At 38.3% G+C, this 20,828-nt stretch overlaps 1 protein-coding gene across 1 annotated transcript in view; it reads left to right on the top strand.

Moving 5' to 3' along the window:
* The first annotated feature begins 1,843 nt into the window (after positions 1-1,843).
* LOC102193066 (CUB and sushi domain-containing protein 3-like) overlaps positions 1,844-20,828 on the top strand; it is a 387,453-nt gene continuing 368,468 nt past the window's right edge. The window contains exon 1 of the mRNA XM_005728525.1: positions 1,844-2,269. Within this exon, the coding sequence (XP_005728582.1) occupies positions 2,020-2,269 (250 nt within the window). The 5' untranslated portion in view covers positions 1,844-2,019. The remainder of the gene's footprint in view (positions 2,270-20,828) is intronic.

Raw genomic sequence — 20,828 nt, 5'->3', positions numbered from 1 at the left:
ACATAAGGCTGTAACAAAAATCATAGAACCATATGTAGACTTTTTTTCTTTTTTGGACATTTCTGATTTTAATCCAGGCTTTAACAGATGAAAGTCATGACACAGCGATGTGTTTTTTCCTATGCCAATTGTTTCCCTTCAGCATATAAAAAGCAAGAAATGAATCTAAATAAATCAATACATAAACTCCAAAACTGCACACTGGAGGGACCTGACCTGTTGGGTGTTTAGTCATGGTCACCTCTTTGCCTTGCCTCCATGTTACTTTGTATTTAGTCCATTATTTCTTACCCTTCTTTCCTACCCTTTTGGGGGGAGGAAAAACAAAAAAAAGATACATTTACTGCATAGATATGGTAAGCTAAATGCGCCTGAAGTGGCATGCTATTTATACCCACTTGCAAACTATTATGAGGTTATCATTCTTTGGTAATGACTTGGTGCATTTACACATTTCGCCTGTGGACTTTGTTAATATAAAGTGGAGGCAAGAAGCTCTGCAAATATACCAAAATAGGGCATTGCCTCTAAACATATTCAAAGCATTAGCTTAAAGTATTTTAGATACCTTCAAGGGATCAGCAGTGCACTTCAGTCGGCATTAGATACACTCAAACATTTCTGTCTACCATTTACCGCCAAATTCCCACGTTTTCCTCCTTGTATTGATTTTATTTCAAAAGACAAATGGAGTAATTGAGTGATGACTGTTAGTTGATCATTAGTTGGCCCATGTTACTAATTATGAGTTTAATTACCATTTGCTTTAAGATGTACCTTTTGAGTATTTGTTTTTTTTTTCCCCATTTATAATAAATTTTGACTAGACGTTCAGTTTTGGTAAGAAACCATTCCCTGACACCGGTGTAAACCAATGAACACTGTCCTTTTTACAGAGCTGCAGTGGCAAAGAGTGACACCGAGTCAATTTTAGGCTATTATTTCCGACCAAACGCACGTGAATAGAAGCGGGAGCTTACGATGAGCTCTTGAAAGCAGCATCCCTGTATCAGCGCAGAGGGAAGAGACGCACCAACCAGTACACCAGGAGAGAAGACCACAGCACACCGAGCAGAGGGAACGATGCACGTCTCCTAGGGGTTCTGACAAGAGGGATTTTCACTATCCTTTCCTCGTTTGGTTTTCCCAAGAGAACTTAAGGACTGGCTCAACATCACGAGCGAGCTCTGGTTTGACTTGTTTGGTGAGGATAATGAGACGCAGTGACTGTGACGCTTTTTTTGAAAAGAAGTCGAATGAATGAGAAACGGTGAGATCAATTTCTCTTATTTGGGGAGGTAAAGATACATTTTTTTCAGCGCAATTGTTTGTGAAGAAAGAACGAAATTAAGAAAGACAGAAAGAAAGCAAAAGGAGGTGCAGAGAAGGGAAAGAAAAAGAAGCTTTGACACACGCACGGAAGAGAGGAAGATTTTCCGAACAGATACCCTATTAAAAACAGATATCCCTGTTCATTTTTGAGATATTCAGCGGTGAGAAAAAAAGTCAAGGGGATATACATATTTTTTAAAAGACAGAACAAGAGGGAACGCGCAGTATACATAAGAGCACAGGAGGAGAGGCATATAAGAAGGGAAAACGCCACAGAGCCTAATATTTTCAGACTGAAGAGGAGATGCAGCTGAGGGGAAGTGTGGATTTGAAGCTCTCCCTCCCTCTCTATCACTTTTCTGCAATGGAACGGGACGGAATAGAGAGGTACTGACGACAAGCACCGCTAAAACCTAGCGGAGAGTGGATTTAAAGACAGAGAGGCAACCTGTGCGCCCGTCCCTTCCACCCCTCTGCTTCTCTGGGCTTTTTTTCTCTCCCTCGGTGGATGTTGACTGAATTTATTAGATTTTTTTTCGGATATGAAGGATTTATCTAGTCTATGTTAGAAGGAGGCGGCAAAGAAAACGCACGCGTCTCCCGTTTCTCTCCCCCTCTCTCTTTCTCTCTCTATCTCTCCCACTCTCTCTCTTTCTCTCTCCCTCCGTTTTCTGGATGTGAAGCAGCATGCGGCCCGGTGAGAGCTTAGAGGGCTCGAGCTCGGCTCACGGAAGATGTATTGATGCTAATAATATTACTAATAGCGGCACGGAACGCTATCTCACGCACCTCTCGTCGGCTACGAGGAGGATGAAGAGGGTGACGACGAAGAGGAGGATGAGGGGGACGAACGAGAGGATGAGGGACGGAGGAATGACGGCGATGCGCTGTTTTCTGTGGAGTCTCGTTCTCTGCTCGCTCTCATCGCGCGCCCAAGGTAAGGGGATGCGACACCCGCAAACACACAGACACACGCGCGCATACACAGACAGTTAATAAGCGAACCCACACGCAGTCACACGGTTTGAGTGAGAATGGCCGGCAGTACATTTTTTCTTCTTCTTCTTTTAATTTTTTCTTCTTTTTCTTTACTGATGCAGTCAAGCGCGCGCGCGTTTGTAAAGAGGAAAGTGTGGGTGTGCTTCTGCTAGTGTGCGAGAGGTGTCTGCGTGCGCGCGAGGATGTCTGCGAGGTGTCAGTGCAAGAGTGTGAGTGAGAAGGGGTTGGGGATGTATGCGTGGATGTATGGTGTGTTGCGGGGCAAAGCAGAGAAAAAAGAATTGGCATACAGGTAGGATGAAGGGAAAGAGGGAGAGATGAGTGGAACAGGCAACAGCTTCTCTCCCTCTTTCCTCGTTTTCTGGTTGCTTCAGTTTGCTCTCTCTCTCTCTCTCTCTCTCTCTCTCTCTCTCTCTCATCCTTCTCTTCAATACAGCCATTGAGCTGGTAGCCAATAAATATTCTTGCGGTAGCTCTTGGGCTGTGGCAGCGAACGTGAGTTGCTTATACCAAAGTGTGTGCGGGAGTGTGTTTGTCTGTGTGTGTGTGTGCATGAGTGTGAACGTGAGTTGCTTCTAGTGATGAGGCCCAAGCCTTACACAGCATTTTATTCCCAAACCTCCTCCACCATGACCATTTCTTCTTCTTCTTCTTCTTTTTTTTTCTGAAACTGCATTTCAGTCAAAAGATGTTATATAATTCTGGTGTCCCCCCCACCACCTCTTTTTCTTTTCTATCTTAGACACTTTCTGTCCTTGTCCTTGCTCTTTCTCTTCCCCCTCCCTCTCTCCTCCTTGTTTCACTTGCTCCCACTCTTTCCTTTCTTGAGTGAAATAAAATGTTAAAATATTCACAGCGTGGCACCCCCTCTCCTGCCTTCTTTGTCTGTCTTTCCCTGCTTTCCATTTTTAGTCCTGTCTTTCTGATCCTTTTCAAAAAATGTCGTATGAACGCGCACATTTGAGTGAGCTCACACACCCAGGCAAACGCAGTCACTGCTGCGTCAGGTGAGGCTTTTGTGGTGTTTAGAGTAACCGAGTCTTAATCATCGCATCTAGAGGAAAGGATGGTGTAGAAGAGGGAAAAGATGGATAGAGAAGAAGTAGAGGAAGTAGGGATGTGGGAAGAGGGAAGGTGAGCTGAGTGACAGAGAGAGGGAGAAATAACACGATAGGAAGAAGACAGAACAAGTTTAGAGACTCGAGCAGGACCAGGTTTCTAACTGAGCCTGCCCCTTCTATGGGCTTCTGATAACACCCAGCCAAGGTAGTTTCATAAGAAAATATGGCTTCATAAGGGGATAGACTAAGCCTGAAAATTGCACAAGAAGGAAAAGGAAACCTCAAAAATCCAGCTCCAGTGGAAGCTACTGAGAACCGTTTGTCATTGTCATTGCAAAGTCTGTATCATCCTCCAGTGCGGGGAGATTGTGTGTAGGCTGACTGAACAGAAATACTATGGATTTCTACAGCGATTAAGCGAATCGACACAGGGACAGTCTAGACGTGCGGTTTTGCACCATCACAGCATGCAGTGTCGTAGTTTAACGCTAAAAAAAATAACACCCAGGAAACTCCAGACTTTTTTTGTTGCCGATTTCAAAAATACTTTTTTTTTTGTTATGGTTCACTTTGATGGACAGATGAGAGATTGTGATTTGTAGGGTGCCAACTGAACAAAGGCAAGAAAGGTAGGATTTCCTCAGGCGCAGAAGATCTAATTTTAAACCCTCGGGGGCACAGATCCTGGCACTGATCTCCTCGCAGCTGTCAAGCCTGTGATAGACCTCATAGCAGCAGATATTTTTAAAAATACTTCTTGGGATAGCTGTTTTATTTAAAGCAGTCTAAAGAGTATCTTTAGAGAAATGCTAATTCTTATTAGGATCAATCGAATGTCAAAGGTATAGAAGCTGGCAAAGCAAGCGGGCAAATAAAGCCTTCTTTAAACGTACAGAGGCTGGAATAAAAAGTAAATAAATGTGTAATTAAATGTCCCCTTGATCCATGCTGACATTTTCAGGACCAAGGCTTTAAAAAGAAGCTGGAAAATTAAAAGCAGCCACCAGCCAAACGCTGTTACATTTTGGCTGTGGCTGGCAAATTAGTCTACTCCACCGGCCATTGGCAGGTAACCAATCATTGTATGGACCTGCAATTCTATTCTAAAAAGCAATCTGGAAGGTAAAGTAATGAACAAGGCGGTAATGGATTCACACGCTGCTGTAGCCAGTGGACAAAAACATTAATTTCTCAACTTGCTTAACACATTTGACACAAAGATACAGTACCATTTCTGGAGAAGTAGCATCTTTTGTCATGATGCGGGACTTTAATTGAGGAGTCGGTGTTCCTCAAAGTCTTTGTGCAATGAAAGGACTTTAAAGAGGTCATTCATGGAGAGAGCTGATGAAAGGTTTCAATACTCCTAATTTCTTTGGACTCTGTATCTGAGAGGTGATTATAAAAGTGCTACTCTTTCGTTATGTTTAAAATTAAGTTTTTCTTAACAGTATATCTTGAAAAAATTGCTGTAGTCGTACTCTGCTCTTCTTCTCGCCACTTGTCCTTTCTCCGTTTCATCTGTTCAGCTCTCCTCCTCCTCCCTGCTGCTCTGCTCTCCTCAGCTCATCTCTACCTCTCCTCTCACCCCTTCTCCTGTCGCCTGCTCCTCTATTTTTCTCTCCTCCGCTCAGCATTTCTTCTGTGCTCTCAGCTCTCCTCTAGGCTCCCTCTCTTCATTTCATCTGTCAGATTTGTCCTGTGGCTCCAGAGGCTTAATTTACTCACCAAACATACTAAATTGCACATGTGCACATGCACGCAAGGAAAAACCCACACACATTTTTCACCGTCTCCCAGACCTAAATGTAATCTGGGCTACATTCAACTTGTCAGAATCAAAACGAGAGCTGTGTCCAACCTCTCAACCTGCATGTGCGCAGCAAATATGGATTTGAGCTGTTTTTCAGCAGTGCCACCAGAGATATAACCTTAGAGATTTTTTTAATGACACTATAGATCTCATCAGCACCCAATTTAAAGGACCAACGCTGACTAGTTGAATACGACCAATTATCAATTAGATAGTCGGGTCATTGTCTTCCAGTCATCAGTAGGGTGTAGAATTACATACTGTTTCTGCTGATAGCTAGAATCAGGCATGTGACCATGCAATTAACCCATAAGGCTAAAAATAGCTAATTTAATTTATATTGATTAGCCATGTAGTACTTTGTTCTTGCAACATGAAGAAATTGAAATTTATCAGACATCCTCTGGTAGCATCTAGTAATTTAATGCTGGTCATCAGTGTTAAATTGCAAAGGCTCTAAGGCACGGGGAAACGGTCCACCACCCAGACTTTACAGCTCATCTCTGCATATCAAAGAATGATTGGAGCAGTCCACAACCCTGATGCTGATTATAAGTCATTGATTGATGTTGTCTATTAATATGCCCCAACTGATCATTTATCTGTGTTAGTTAGGGGGCAAAAATCACTTGATATTCTATCTACAATTGATACTATGTCTTATTGCTGAAACTCACAGAGGGAACTTTTTGTCTCTGCTAGACACATTGTACATTTGGACTATTAGAACACTGTGTTCATAATGAGCCAGAGCAGCATACTCACACAGCAAAGACTTTCTAACACACATTTAATCCTGTGGCTCATGGCTGGTTTCTCAGGGAGGAAGATGTGTCTGTCGTAGAGTCAGCCTCTTGATCGTATAAATACTTTTGGCTTGCAGAGACAGAGAAAGGAGAAGATGAGGCGAGGTTCAACGGTAAGCATGTAAGGCAATTACCAATTGTGGTTTCTTTAACAAAAACCTGGGCTCAGATTGTCCCACTTCTTATCTCACCCTTTCCTACTGTTTAATCTTGATCATTCTCAACCTTTGTGCTGGTGTCTTTTGTGTCCTTTACTACTTCTAACCACCTTTTTTTTAATTGTTGTGCTTATTGTTTCTTCATTTGTTTGAGCCTTACCTATAGAAATATTTCAGTGCCTATTTTGAAACATGACTAAACCTAAAGCACCAAGAAAAGTAAGTGACGCGGAGCTTGAAATGTTTCAGTTTTAATAATTAAAACATCCAAGATCCAGTTTTTGTTAACGATCCTGTGGGAATCTAGTTTGACAAAATGAAAAAAGAAAATGTGCTCAGTAGAGTGTAGACCTCCACCAAGCAGGTAGAGAGTCATTTGTACCCAGTCTACTTTAATGCACTTGTGTGCAGGCTAATAATCCTCACTTGGTTTTTTTATTACCCTGAAGTGCCAGACGTGCTGTCATTGCCATTTATGTTTGCTTTATTTCATGCCCAGTAACCCTTTTATTTATGTTCTATTAAGTGTTTTTTGCTGCTGCCATCTACACCTGAATTTATGTGATTTCTTTCATAGTTAACTCTAAATTTGAAGTAGTTCTCACTTATTAAACGGCGGTAGGACTCCGTACATCTCCATGGCAGAGGTTTGTGCTCTACTGGGTGCAAAGATGTATAGGTAGTATAAATGTGCAGGTAGTTTTCAAGATCTGCATTTTTCGAACACGTGATTTGCAGCAGCTTTCCATTTGTAGTAGTAAGTTAACATTACTAGTGTAAATGTTGGGTTTGCATATTGAGATGTTTGCCAGTCAAACCGAAAGATGAATCCAAATGAGTGTCATTGCTCTTAGACTGCTTTTCCGATGCTTTGCCAAGTTTTTTGTGTTAAAGAACGGACTTGTAGTGTCTCCTGGCTGTCTGTCACTGTCGACTGTGAAAGAAAATTACTCCATACGTCTGTCGTTTTTGCTGTTGACAGTTGACATAGGTACTTGTACTTTCAGCCACGTCTTGTCAATTCAAAGGTAAAGAAAACATGGGAGAGAAAATGACAAAATGCTGACATGCACACTGTGCCTTCAGGGTGTGGAACACTGGCCTTCACCATTTTTAACACCAAAGTATCACAATGTTTTGCTGTTATATCACCCAGCTTTAAGGTGCTAAATGTGTTGTGAACCTTCTCTTGAGATTTTCTTCATTATGTTATACCTGATGGTCAAACAGGAAGCATTGATTTCCCCAGAAAGCTTATTTTTATAATGCAAGTTACTTTCTCATGAATGTAATCTTGTGATAACTGTCACCCCTAAACCCATGAACATATGTGAGATTTGTGTACCTTTGATATTTTACCTTTGATAACATTAGAGGGAACTGAACTTTCAGTTAGAGGTATCACTTTTCGCTACTTTTGATGTAAATTGTGCTCTCGCCTGTTCTCTTTCCCCTCCGATTCCTTTACAACCTGCATACTTTTATGTTATCACCATAGCTGTCTGAAAACAGTTTGGCACCCGTGTGGATGTAATTTTGAATTGAACCCAAAAATCGTGACCCAATTGAAGCCAAAAAACAAAACAAACAAACTAGATCTGTAGGCAGTATTATTTATTTGTCCCTTTTAGTTAATTTTGTAGAATTTACTGAAAACTATACTTCCCTGGCTTATGCATACTTCTGAATAAACCAGTTTAGTGAAACCTACTTTTTGAGTGGTCACCAAGAACATTTTTTCTCTATGTTGACTGATCCATATTCAATTGCATTTTTCTCTCCATCCAAACCCTGCCTTTCCTGCTAACCCATTATTCCTTCCTCCTGCATCCTCCTACTGACCTCCACCCATGCTGAATTTGTAATGGCCACCTTTCTTTCATCTCCCACATCTGGCATCTCTCCTCTTACCTCCTTCATCCCCCTTCCTTCTCTTTTCTCTTGTCCATTCATCTTACCTTCTCTTCTCCTTTTCCCCTCCTACCCGAACCTCTATTCTTTTTGAATTTGTTATAAGTGTTGATTATATTATCTGGGCACACACATGGTACAGCTGTGTTAATCTCTTGCATTTTTTTCCTTCTAGCTGGGAACACGTTTTATTCCCTGCAACACAAATTGCCACCCAAATTTTGTGTTTTCTTTTAATTGCTGGAGCCAAATCTGTTCATGTATTTACAGATCTCTGCCTGGTATGCTTTTAAAAATGTCAGATTGCACATATTGAGCTGTCTCTGCTATCAACAGGCTTGTTAAATTGAAAGAAGTGATAATTTTGCCATGCAAATTGGAATAAAAAGGGAGACTGCACTCTGGTTAGCTGTTCCAGCTGTTTTAAGGTCTCATGGATTCTTAACAGCTTTATATATACAATTCCTGTTTTCCTACAAGGTCTGTTATGAATACTCATTGACACAAGTGTGACAAGTTCAATCATAATTCACTGTAATTAAACTGAAAGGTATGGCAGCTTCCTATAGAAGTGATCAGTGAATATAATGTTAACAAACCATCAAAAGAAATAGTCTAGGAAGTGTGTTTTTAATTTACCTGAGAGTTTTACTTTTTTTCAAATTAGAAAAAAAAATACGATTAAAGGGCAATCAAATTGGAGAAATCTCTGCTTCTCTAATAATTAACGGAGGAGGTTCAGAAGATATGAGATTTCCACAAAAAACCTGGCACAGACACACACACTGTAGCCTCTTCATTATTTCAGAGATGACTCGAAGTAGACATGACATGAACATGTTGAGGAGGCTAGAGCAGGCACGCATACACACATACACAGGAACTTATAAATACACAAAAAAATATTGGGCACACCGAGATAGCATGTGTTACCCTAAGGGTAACTGCAAACACACAAGTGCACACACGCAGGGACACGCAGGCATAGGAGGTAGACACATGCGCACACACACACACACTCTGATGCGTTACGAGAAAGGCAGATGAGAAATTAACAAAGACAGACAGTCTCAGATCCAGCTGGTGCTCCTTCTTGGTGTGTGTGTGTGTGTCTGTGTGATCTGCTTTAATCTATGTAAAGAAACATGCAATATTGGTATGGTAGGAGGACATATTTCATTAAAGATGGATGCTTGAAGGAACATGGGAAATGGCATTGGAGAAGGATAGACGTGTGGATGCATAAACAGCAAAGTCGGTCAAAGGTTCAGTCCTTGGTGACAACCAGAGTGCGCCCCTCTCAGACAGTCCTTGAGGAGGAAACTGATTCCCTTAATGACTGTTCTCTCTGTAGAAAGTACATACAATAGCTGACATGAAATTACAACAAGAAAAAATAGTCCGTTTTGTTTCTGTCTTCACAGATATTGCATCTACTCTAACGAATTTCCATAGATTGGCAGATTTTAATTTTCTCTGTTAATCACTAATATTGTATCTTTAAAAAAAATGGAATACTGTGAAAAAAAATTCATGACATGTAAAGTGAAATATTTATTGAGTATAGAAATTCAGTATCTCAAATTATTCGTTTTTTAATATGTTGATATAATCAGTACTGATTTGGACTACTTTCCAATAAGTAAAGCACTGCTGAGGTGATATTAAAGCCCAAGTTTCTTTGATAATGGCTTTAAGCTCATTTGTATTTTTGGATTGGGTGTCTCTGATCTTCCTCTTGATGATAGTTGTGGGATTTAGGTCAGACAAGTTGGATGACCAATCAAACACAGTAATAACATGGTCAGCAAACTATTTGGTAGTCCTTTTGGCACTGTGAGCAGTTGCTAAGTCCTGCTGAAAAAGAAAGTCGGCATCTCCATAAAGCTTGTCAGCAGATGGAAACATGAAGAACTCTAAAGTCTCCCGGTAGAAGGTTTCTGACTTTGGACTTGATACAACACAGTAACCAACTATCACCAACACCAGCCAATGACATGGCACACCAAATCATCACAGGCTGTGGAAACTTCACACTGTACTTCAAACAACTTGGATTCTATGCCTTTCCTCTTTGCTGTCAGACTCTAGGACCTTGATTTCCAAATGAAATGCACAATTTACTTTCATCTGAAAAGAGGACTTTGGGCCACTGAGCAACAGTCCAGTTCTTTTTCTCCTTAGCCCAGGTGAGAAACTTCTGATGTTGTCTCCGCTCAGGAGTGGCTGATATTAGGAATGCAACAGTTGTAGCCCCTTTTCTGCTTTTGATGCACTGACACCTGCCTCAGTATACTCCTTGTGAAGTTCTTCAAGTTCTTGAATCAACTTTTTTGGCAATCATCTCAAGGCTGCAGTTTTCCTTGTTGCTTGTCTACCTTTTCCCACCAATATTTTTCTTTCTAGTCAACCTTCCATTGATATGCTTAGATAATACAATACTCTGTGAATATCCACCCTTTTCATTAATGACCTTCTGTTGCTAACCCTCATCATTTGGACAAATGCTGAATCAGCGGTCTTGATGTAAGTTGCATGTATTGAAACAAGTTTTATACTGTTTAAACAGTAATTTGCTTAAACTTAAAATGAAATATTCTAATAATTTAAGATACTGGATTTTGATTTTCATGAGCTACAATGAGCTGTTACCAAAAATAAAACAAAACAAAAAAGTCCTGAAAGGTTTTCACTGTGCATGTAGTGGATATACAATAAATGAACATTTACTTTTTAAAATTAAGCTATTAAAAAACTAACTTTATACGTTGTTGTGTATATTGCTAGAATCTAAAATCTACATGTAATAAACTTTAATTTGACACTGATGTGTAGCCATGCCAACATATTGGTTGTCTTAAGGTTTTAAGGTTAAAGAAAATATATATTTTGCATGCTCCTGCATTTGTTGTACAGTAGTCATGTCTCATAGCTACCAAAAACATGCAAGCACTGGCTGTTTAAAACACCCCTGTCATAACGCATCGCTTACAGTGGTTGTCAGAGGCATTAATCTCGCTGATGGCACTGATTGGCTAATTGTTAGGCTTCCTGGGGCACTTATTAGACTTATGCCATGAAATGCTACTATGTCAATGAGTCAATTTGGTGGAGTGGACACATTTGAATGTCTGGACGCAGGCAACCACAACAATGAAGAACTGAAAAGACACAAGTTGGATGGTTGCTCATTACTGTTTAGAAAGAAGCTCTGCAGTCTTCTTCACAGGCTTGTAGGTTGCTGATCTTCCAGGTAAAAATGGTGGGGGCGATCAAGCTCTTTTTTTCTGTCAAAGAGCCTCAAAATCTACTTGAAAATCCTTGTAAGAGGATATTAAACTTGAATGCAATTTTGATTAAGAATTTATCATTCATCCTATTTTATGGTATATCTTCAGCTGAAGCAGGCCTGTCATAGTTGTTAGGTCCTAATAATTGGATACACGTCATGTCTACTCAAAGAACACTGTTGTAGGTGTAAAACATGTTACTGATAAATATAACGCAAAGCTTAAACTAACATAAGTTAGTGAGAATTATTTAGAATTTAATTTGCTCACAGTGATCTTTTCTTTTAGAGTCACAAAATATAATAGAAATATTTATTTCTCTGCTGTAGTTAGAAATTTTCTAACTTACTTAATTCTAAAGTACTTAATTCTGTATGGTTCTGTGCCTTGCTTTTTCTAACTAATTTTCTATCTTTTTTTTAACTAACTCATCAATTCACTGTTATATATATCACATTTTAGATAGTCGTGATGTAAATAATATTCTTAAAAAACCTGTAGTAAGATACTAATGGAAACTAAAAATTACCATCATATTAGATACACAATTGCAACATTCTTCACCTCCTCCAGCTAACACAACTTCACACTCCAGTATGTACAAGCAGTTTCATGAGGTCACCAAAGCCTGTGTTTCAACAACATTAAAGTTTTAAATTGTAACCTGACTGGTGCACACACTAATGTTAGCTGTATAACTATTAGCAATTACCCAGCGGCCACGTTAGCTGTCTGTTAAATTATCATTAAGGTAGCAGCTAGCAGCTATTGCTAAATAATAAAACAATAATGTAATTTTGGAGCTAGGCAGCAAACGATATCAGTCTTGCTTGTTAATATACAGTGTTAATATAACAGGATAACACAATTATTTGTGTCTAAAAATGTTTCTCTTAAAGTCTCAGGTTAAAGCAGAGAAAAGTCAGCTTGGCAGAAACAGTGACAGCCAACTTACCAACTCTGTTTATCAGAAGAGATGGTACCAGATCACCAGAAGCACAGGAAATAAACAGGGCGGTGTCAAATACATGTGCAGAATTGTTCTGTGATATTGAGTATGGTATTGAGTGTTAAATATTTTCTCGAGTATTGGCATTGAGTTTGAAATTCTAGTATCGTGACAAGCCCAGTGTCTAGTTGCTAAGCTTCTCGTTTTGCTCCGAAGGTAAATGGAGCTATTTTTAATAAATGCAAATACATAAATGTTCAACATAACTTGTTCCAGTTTAGGTGTGAGAAAACTTAACAATTGACGTGGATGTTTACCAATTATCACCTTAACTTAGTGCCTTAAAGAACTTGGTACTAAACAATTACTGCGGTTGTCTTTATTTTGTTATTCCGACTGTAAAATATGTACAGTCAGATTATAGAACACTCAATCAATTTAATTTATTATTTTTAAATCATTTTTTAACCCAATAAAGCTTATTTTAATCTAAATTTTTGATATTAAAAAAGTGAAATTGCAAATTGATGAGTGTACAGCAGACAAAGAAGTGGTCTGTGAACCCAGCTACATTTTTGCCCTAAATTGGAGCTAATCCAACCCTTCAATATTTCATGCAAGTTTTACATTTATTTCTTTTTTTTAAAGACAGATAGTGTGGCACTTAGCTTAATTGATTCTGTGGGAAGCATTTGATAATTATCATGTAAAAGAATACTTTTATCTTGTATTAAAAATATATAAATGGATACACACGGGAAATTGGAGACAGAGAATGGAAATGAATGGCTTTTTTCCCATTTAGGCCTGGCATGTGATGACAGTGCTCATAGAAGCAGGCTGTCAGCAAAGATCATACACGCAAACCCTAAACAAGCACACAATCTCCCTCCCTCAACACCTCATACTGTTATGCTCATGAAGATTGTGTTTTTACTATAGAATTATGGTTATTAACTCCTCTATTCGTAAATAATCCTACAGGATTTTGTATCCTGATGCAACATTGCACAAAATGAGCAAGAAATATAGCTCATGGATTATTATCTTTATTATCATCATTAAGCTGCATTTGCATGCGTTAGCACTATCACCTTATCCTGCAGTCTTTTAAGCTAGGAGTCTCAGACCTCTGCAGGTGATGCATTTCTTCTTGAGTGATGATGTATTTCCTGTCTGAGTCTTGCGCCTTGGGAGCCTTTTTGTACTCTTGTTCATTCTGTCTATGTATGTGTATTTTCCCCTGTGTACAGGAGTCCTTTGTATGTGCATGTGCATGCATGTTTGTGTGTGTATGTATGTGTGTGTGTGTGTGTGTGTGCAAATGCAAGTGTGTGCTTGTCGGATTTATTCCCAGAGAAGACTCATTTCCCCAGCAGGCCCTGTCAGGCTGTTTCTGGGCGCACTCGGTTCACAGCTGGAGGCAACTGCTGTCACCTGCTTACCTAACATCTCTCCTCTCCTCTCCTCTCCTCAGTTTTTTATTGCTTACCCTCATGTCAGTCATAATATCAGTGAACTATGCATCCCCATGCAACACTCAGATTCACTGTGGTGCAACTTTTTACAAAGCAGCTAAATTGAAGGTAATTTGGTCCCTTAAAATAGGCAATAAAATTACTCCAAAGAGACTTCAAACCCTAATGTTTGCACTGTGAGTCCAGGAGTTGTATTTTTAGAGCAGTATTTAGTGCAAGCCTATTCTAAAATAGCTTTCTGTAGAGACAGAAACCAAAAAAAGCTTCACTTGCTGCTCATGTGTGTCAATACTCCACAGGGACATACATGAGCCATATATACTGTACATGCATGAAACCTTAACTTCTAAACTTCTGACATCTGTCTAATCAAGAGCAAAATCAGCTAAATTAAGGTGTATGCACAGAGAGCTTTTGTCCAGACAAAAGCTTAGCAGGGTGTTGAAGTGGAGAGCAGTAAATGATTTGAACTTTGACCCTTGCCGTCTGTTTCTTTTTCTTCCTAACCCTACCCCTCTCTCTGTCTCACTGTCTTCCTCCCGCTTTCTTTCAGGGTTACTGGGTCAGACAGAGAACAGATGCTTAACTGCATGACCACAACCAAACCTGACACCGCACCACGCTTACTCCCATTCTGGCACCTGTCTGTGTTAAATGTATGTGACTCCCTGAAAGTTTTTTTTTCATGTCTTTGTCCCTTTTTTGAATTTGCAGTCAAACAAATTGGAAGGAAAACTGGTTGGATTAAGCACAGTATAATGCATTTTGATTGTGATCACAGGACTTGGTTGTGGTTGGTAAGCTCATGATCTGCTTTAGTGAAAGGAAAACTCATGGGAACTTGAGACACGGTGCATTTATTCACTTTTGCAAAACGATTTTATATTTCTAAACTTAGCAAACAATATAAAACACATATCGTGTCTTGAAGGTTTTATAGATGTGGAATTCCTGTTACAATTACTTTCCACATAAACATCGATAATTCTTTGTATAATTTCAATCTTTGCATTGGTTTTGGAAAAGACAGGCTCGTGTAACACTACAGCATACAGCAAGTGCTATAGATATTCAATAAGCTAAAAATGTCTTTTTTTCTTTGGCAAGCTTCCTGTGATACACTTTGTTGCTGTTGTATTTGCTGCCAATGTTCCCCTAGATTTTATGTGGTTTTACAAAAAATGAGGATGTAGTTAAGTGCCTCCTTGGCTTGAAAGTCATAGAAAGCAATTTAATCACAATTTTGTTGCTAATAGAAAACAATAACCATAATTTTGGTTGAAACATCATACCTCTCCTTTATCAAAAAGTGTGTTCTTCATAACACATTCGGGTTTCTTTGCACTATGACATTTTTGAGCACATTGTTTTTATCCTCCTAGGACCTGGCGTCCACATATGTCGACATCACATTTTGAGTTATTTAGACCAAAATACTCAATTTTGCTCTACAAGTGCCTGATATCCACTTACTACTGTTCTATCAAAATTTTAAACGAATATCCTCATATGTGGCTCTTTTTTTTCATAAAAACAAAAATGAGGTAAAAAAAAATCTGTTAATTCTTTGTTTTTACATTCATTGGGCCCCAATATGCCCAAATATCAAAGAGAAATTAAAAATGCATGCTGTGGAAGAGTTCGGGTCTTAGGAGGTTATACCAATTCTGAAAAAAATTCACTGTGTAAAATATAAATAAAAAAGAATGCAATCGTTTGCAACACTCATAAACTCATATTTTATTCATAACTGAAGACAGAAAATCTATAAAATGTTTAAACTGAGGTATTTTATTATTTTAATGAAAGTTGGAAACACAGCAACAGTTTGCTAGAAACAGCTTCAGGAACATCTGAAAACTAATCAGGTTTATGTGAAAAATATCAATAATTTGATAACGTAAAATGGTTTCTCAACATGAAACTGTGAGGACTTTGAACATTTCATCATTTACAGTGCATAAAATCATCACAAGATTCTGTGAATCCGGAAATATTTGTGCGCTAGATATAAGGACAAAAATCAGTATTGTATGCCCATGATGGTCCTGCAGCACTGCGTTAAAAAGTCTGTTCTGGAAATCACTGGAACCCTTACAGAAATCACAGAATTCACTGTGCCATCAAAAATGCAGGTTAAAGGTCTTTCATTCAAAAAAGAAGCCACATGATCCACAGCCATCTTTCCTGGACCAAAGCTCATTTAAAATGGACTGAGGCAAATGTAAAACATTCTGTGACTAGACAAATAAAAATCTGGATTGTTTTTTTGTTTTTTTTTGGAAAACATGGAAACTGGATCCTCTGGACTAAAGAGTACATGACCCATCTGTTTTGTTGTCAGTGCTCATTACAAAATCTTGCCTCTCTGATTGTATGGGTGTGCATTAGTGCCTATGGAATTAGTTACTTGCACATCTGATACTATGAATGCAAAAAAGTATATACAGATTTTAAAGCAATATATGCTCCCATCAGACAACATGCTTTGCCTTGTATAATTTAGCATACTGCACCTATTATAACAGCATCTCTTCATAATAGAAAGGTCTGGGTGCTAAACTGGCCAGCATTCAGACTTTTCCTCAACTGAAAATATTTGATGTATCATGACAAGGAAGATCCAGGACTGCTGAACAACTACAATCCTGTATCAGACAAGAGTGGAACATTCTTCTTCAAACAGTCTAACAGCTGGTCTCCTCGCCTCCTAGACGTTTACAGACTGTTTCTAAAAGAAGACAGGATGCTACATGGTGGTAAACATGGTCCCATACCAACTATTTTGAGACATTGCCATTTTTTAGTTAAAGTGGTACATGTTGTACCCTCAGCAAAATGTGGATTTATAAGATTTGCAAAACATTGCAGTATGTTTTTATTCACACTTACATTTGAAAAAACATACACAAAAAAGTCTAAAGTTAAATGCTGGCAACTACATATTATAAAATTACATTTTATCTATTATGTTACACTATATGTGCTAATAAATGTTTTAACTTAAGAAAATAATAGAATAATATGGCAACATATGATATGATTTAATCTTCTTTTAAAGACCTTTCAATGTGGACTTGAACAGCAATTACTTAACATAAGAATATATTTAAAAGATAAAGAAAAACTCAGTAGTACTGGTAATTTGGTCTCACAGCAACTCCCAGCCTTTCCATAAAGTCTGTCAGAGGTAATTTACTGTATATCTTCCAGCAAACAAAGGAAGGAAAAGGCTATTCTAAGGAGTAGTCTATGTCCAAATGCCTGGTAGAGGTTGAGCTGAAATTAGTTTCTGAGATCAAAAGAAATAGAACGATAAAAGGATAAAAGGGTTTGAAAGATAAAAGGAATTGAGTCACTGGATCAGGATCACACCTTTGTAGAACTGAAATCAACAGAATTAAAATCCATTCGACCACAAGGAACGTTGGACTCCACATATGTCATGGAGGTCAGCGTGTTCAAAAGATGTTTCGCTCTACTTCACACAACTGATCAGGTTCAGTTTCACCAAAATTTCTTCTTTTTTTTTTCCCCGGCCGCGCCACAGAAGTAATCAAAGCCTGCCTCCACAAAGGATCTCTGCTCAGTTGTATATCTGAAGTAAAAGTGTTTGCCATGTGTGTAGTTTACCACTTATTTCATGATTTATTTTTCTGTTGGAGTTAACCGAGATAATGGGAAAAGAGGTGATGACACCGGGATACAAAACCAGCTCAAAGGTTGTTGGAATTTATTTTATGTTCCTTATCTGTTCATTTGTTATTTATGAGACTAGGCTGTATGGACTACTTGTTATGCATGCTGGCTGACATCAAGGTTTGGTAGCAACGTTTGCTAAAAGTCAAACGTGAGTAAATTCTGCCTGCATGGGAAACAAGCCAGCTGAGCAATTTGTTCTGATCTCAAAGCCACTTTAACTCTAAATTAAAGGAGTAAACACACTAAATAAAAGTTCCATTTACTTTTATTTGCAATTTTCAAGCGTTTTGCAGTAGATATTGCAGTGTCACAAAATAAAACAAAGGTCGCTCTGATTAAGTGTTCAAATATTTAAAATGTAAAGAAAACCACAGAAAAGTTTATTTAATATAATTAATTTGATGCCCTTTGCATGTGCATGTAGTGTTTCACTTAAATGACTGTTCCCTTAAGCCTTCATGCTAGTCTGGTTAAGCCATTAACCTTACTCTGCAGTTCATTTTATGTTTTCAATTATGGTTGAATATACAAGCCAGTTGTTTCCCCACATAATGAAATTGAATAGGATTATGGATTATATGGATAACATCCATTAATTTGTTCATTTGTCCTACAGATGTGTGTAAGACATTCTTAATTGGAGTTTGATGAATTTTGGAAGCACGATAGGCCTCACCGTTTAGACAAGCCGATCTAATAGAAAAGCTACAGATCAAACCAAAGTCACATTTGTTACTGGTGCTCTGTCATTTGGACTGATAATGTGTTTTAGATACAAAAAGAAATTATTTTTGTTCATACACTGAATAAGAGGTCTGGTATTGCCATAAAAAGGCGAAGTATGTGGATTTATGTGTTGGCCGTGTAGTTCGCATTAATCTGCCCACTATGGTCATGAGGGGCAGTAACTCAAATTAATGATGTAAATATTACCTTGAGAGAGTTGTAAGGATTTGTATAGAGCAATTCAGTTTCAGATGTTATCATACCTGTATCTCCTATCATCTCTTCCGATGGAGAGCAGATATGTAGATATTTAAACATGTTAATATATGTTTAAAACTATAGCTTTTTTATATTTTCATTATATTTTTTATTGTGTAAAATGTGTTTTGTAATACAGTGAAAGAAACAATATAGACACCAAATTGCTGCTCCAGTCTGCATGCCAAATATCCTTGGGCGAGATACTAACCCCAAGCTGCTCTCCGATGCATCCATTGGAGAATGAATGTCTGTGAATGTTAGACAGAAAGCAGTTACATGGAAAAAGCATAGCAAAAAGTGCGTGTATGAATGGCTTTGAATGGGGGAATTAGTCAAATTGCGTAAAGCGTTTTAAGTGCTCAGAGTAGAGAAGCGCTATGCAAGAACCCCTCCATTTGCCATTACAGTTGGTTCTGCATTTAAAGGAGTATAAAATTAATGATACTCGAATGAACGCAATTTAATCATGGCGCACATAAAAAAAACGTGTTTATTTAATATGTACGCATTGTGTTTATGCTTTTAAATCATTATTTCTTGTTTGTTTTATGTAAATGTGTTCGTTTGACATGATAAAGAATGAGTTAGTTTACTTAAGAATTGAATTACGTGGAAATGTGTGCCATGGTTAAATTGTGTTAAACCAAGAGAGTTTTTTAAGAAAACATGGTTGTACCAAATACTGACTTTCAAGTGTGTTGGAATTATAGAGATTCTGTTTTTGCTTTACGTACTTCCGTCTATGTTTGCATGTTTCAATAATATGCTGGACCTATTTCCCATTTTCCTAGAGAAATATAAATGAGGAGTGGCCCCAAAACTTTTGCACAGGCAGTGAGTACCAAATCTAATGAACTTTTTTATGGAGGGGGAGGGCTGCCATAATAAAATAAATAAATAAATCCGCCATTAAATAATTAATTAATTAGTGCTCTCAATTAAATTTGAGCTGAATTAGTCTCTCATTTTTATTTTTTGATGTTCAGATGTTTCATACATGTTAGTTATAGCAGCTTTTATTCAATAAAATCAACATTAACAATTATGATGATTTTGAAAGTCTCCTAAAATAATAAAAAAAATATAACATCTAGTCTGTTGTTTTCTTTGATGAGGATTGCATGTGCAATGTTTTTAAGAGTGATCTGGGGTACAGTTTATTATTACCTGGACAATATGATATAAATAACATAATAGAGCCCACAATAAACATATCAACATATTAAATACACCTTGTATCGCCTTCTTCTGCTCTGCAAAATCTCAGACAAATATTATTAGCAGTTACTAGCAGTCCCTTGAATAGAGAGTACAGGCCATGTATTCTACCTATGGAAATTAGACAAAGGGGAAACAGGACAGATGCAAAATCCTGCAGAGATGTTGGTATTCACAGCAAAGGTGACAGGCTCAGGTATTATAAAAGCACTTCAACTTTTGAAGTACTGGCTTTTAAAGGATGCGGGGCCTCACAGACACTTGCATCACTATTGTCATGTAACTTTGCTCAAGTTTAGTGATTTTTAAGATTATTATAACAGTTAAATTACTAGAGTGAGAAAAAACCCAGTACATCTTGTTAAAGCTTATTCCTCAGTTGCTTTACTTGGGCTCTACCAACACTGGTGTTCGATGAATCTTGGCACAGGGTGGGCTGGGAAGAATCCACCCAGTGCCTTGTTCATATCCCAGGTAAACCAAATCCTAGAATGCATTTGTGGGTCATGTTTGGAGGAACCTACTTGTGATATAATCAACCTTTAAATATGGCCTTTGAAGGGTGAAAGCCCTGAATTGGAACAAAGACTGTGTAATTGGTGTTGAGGAACAGCTACTGAAAGAATCAACTCCAGAACAAAGCAGTGGTTTTGATTATGCTAGCGTTAGCCTTTCCGTGTTTGATGGGTGAGGCTAACAGACAGAATAAATTCATAATGCACTGCAGCACAGGAACTGTGAAATAATTAATTCATTAAAACTTCATGTGAAAATACAGTGATGTCAGCAACAATATTGATAATGGGATGATCTTTTTTTTATGAGGAATTTAAACACTGGGTGAACTTGGTGTTAGAGATGGCATTTTGAAAGGTTGTCTTGCTGTCTTGTGGGCCTTGAGCAATAGTGGGAACCAGCTGTCACATTTGGTTTTACAGAGAATGTGTTTTTTATTGCTTTTGGAAATGTTATGTTGCTGTGGATGTGCGGTCACTCTGCTTAATGCACAATGATGGAGTGTCAAGTGAGCTTGAGCTCTGGACTATCTCTGCTTGAACTGCAAACTTCTGAGAATCTGTTGGCAAACGCAGCATTTTTATCATCGTGCTTGACAGGTTACAACA

Source organism: Pundamilia nyererei, unplaced genomic scaffold (genome assembly GCF_000239375.1).
Source record: "Pundamilia nyererei isolate P.nyererei 1_Seehausen unplaced genomic scaffold, PunNye1.0 scaffold00028, whole genome shotgun sequence".
Taxonomy (NCBI): Eukaryota; Metazoa; Chordata; class Actinopteri; order Cichliformes; family Cichlidae; genus Pundamilia; species Pundamilia nyererei.
This window is presented reverse-complemented; position numbering and strand designations above follow the sequence as displayed.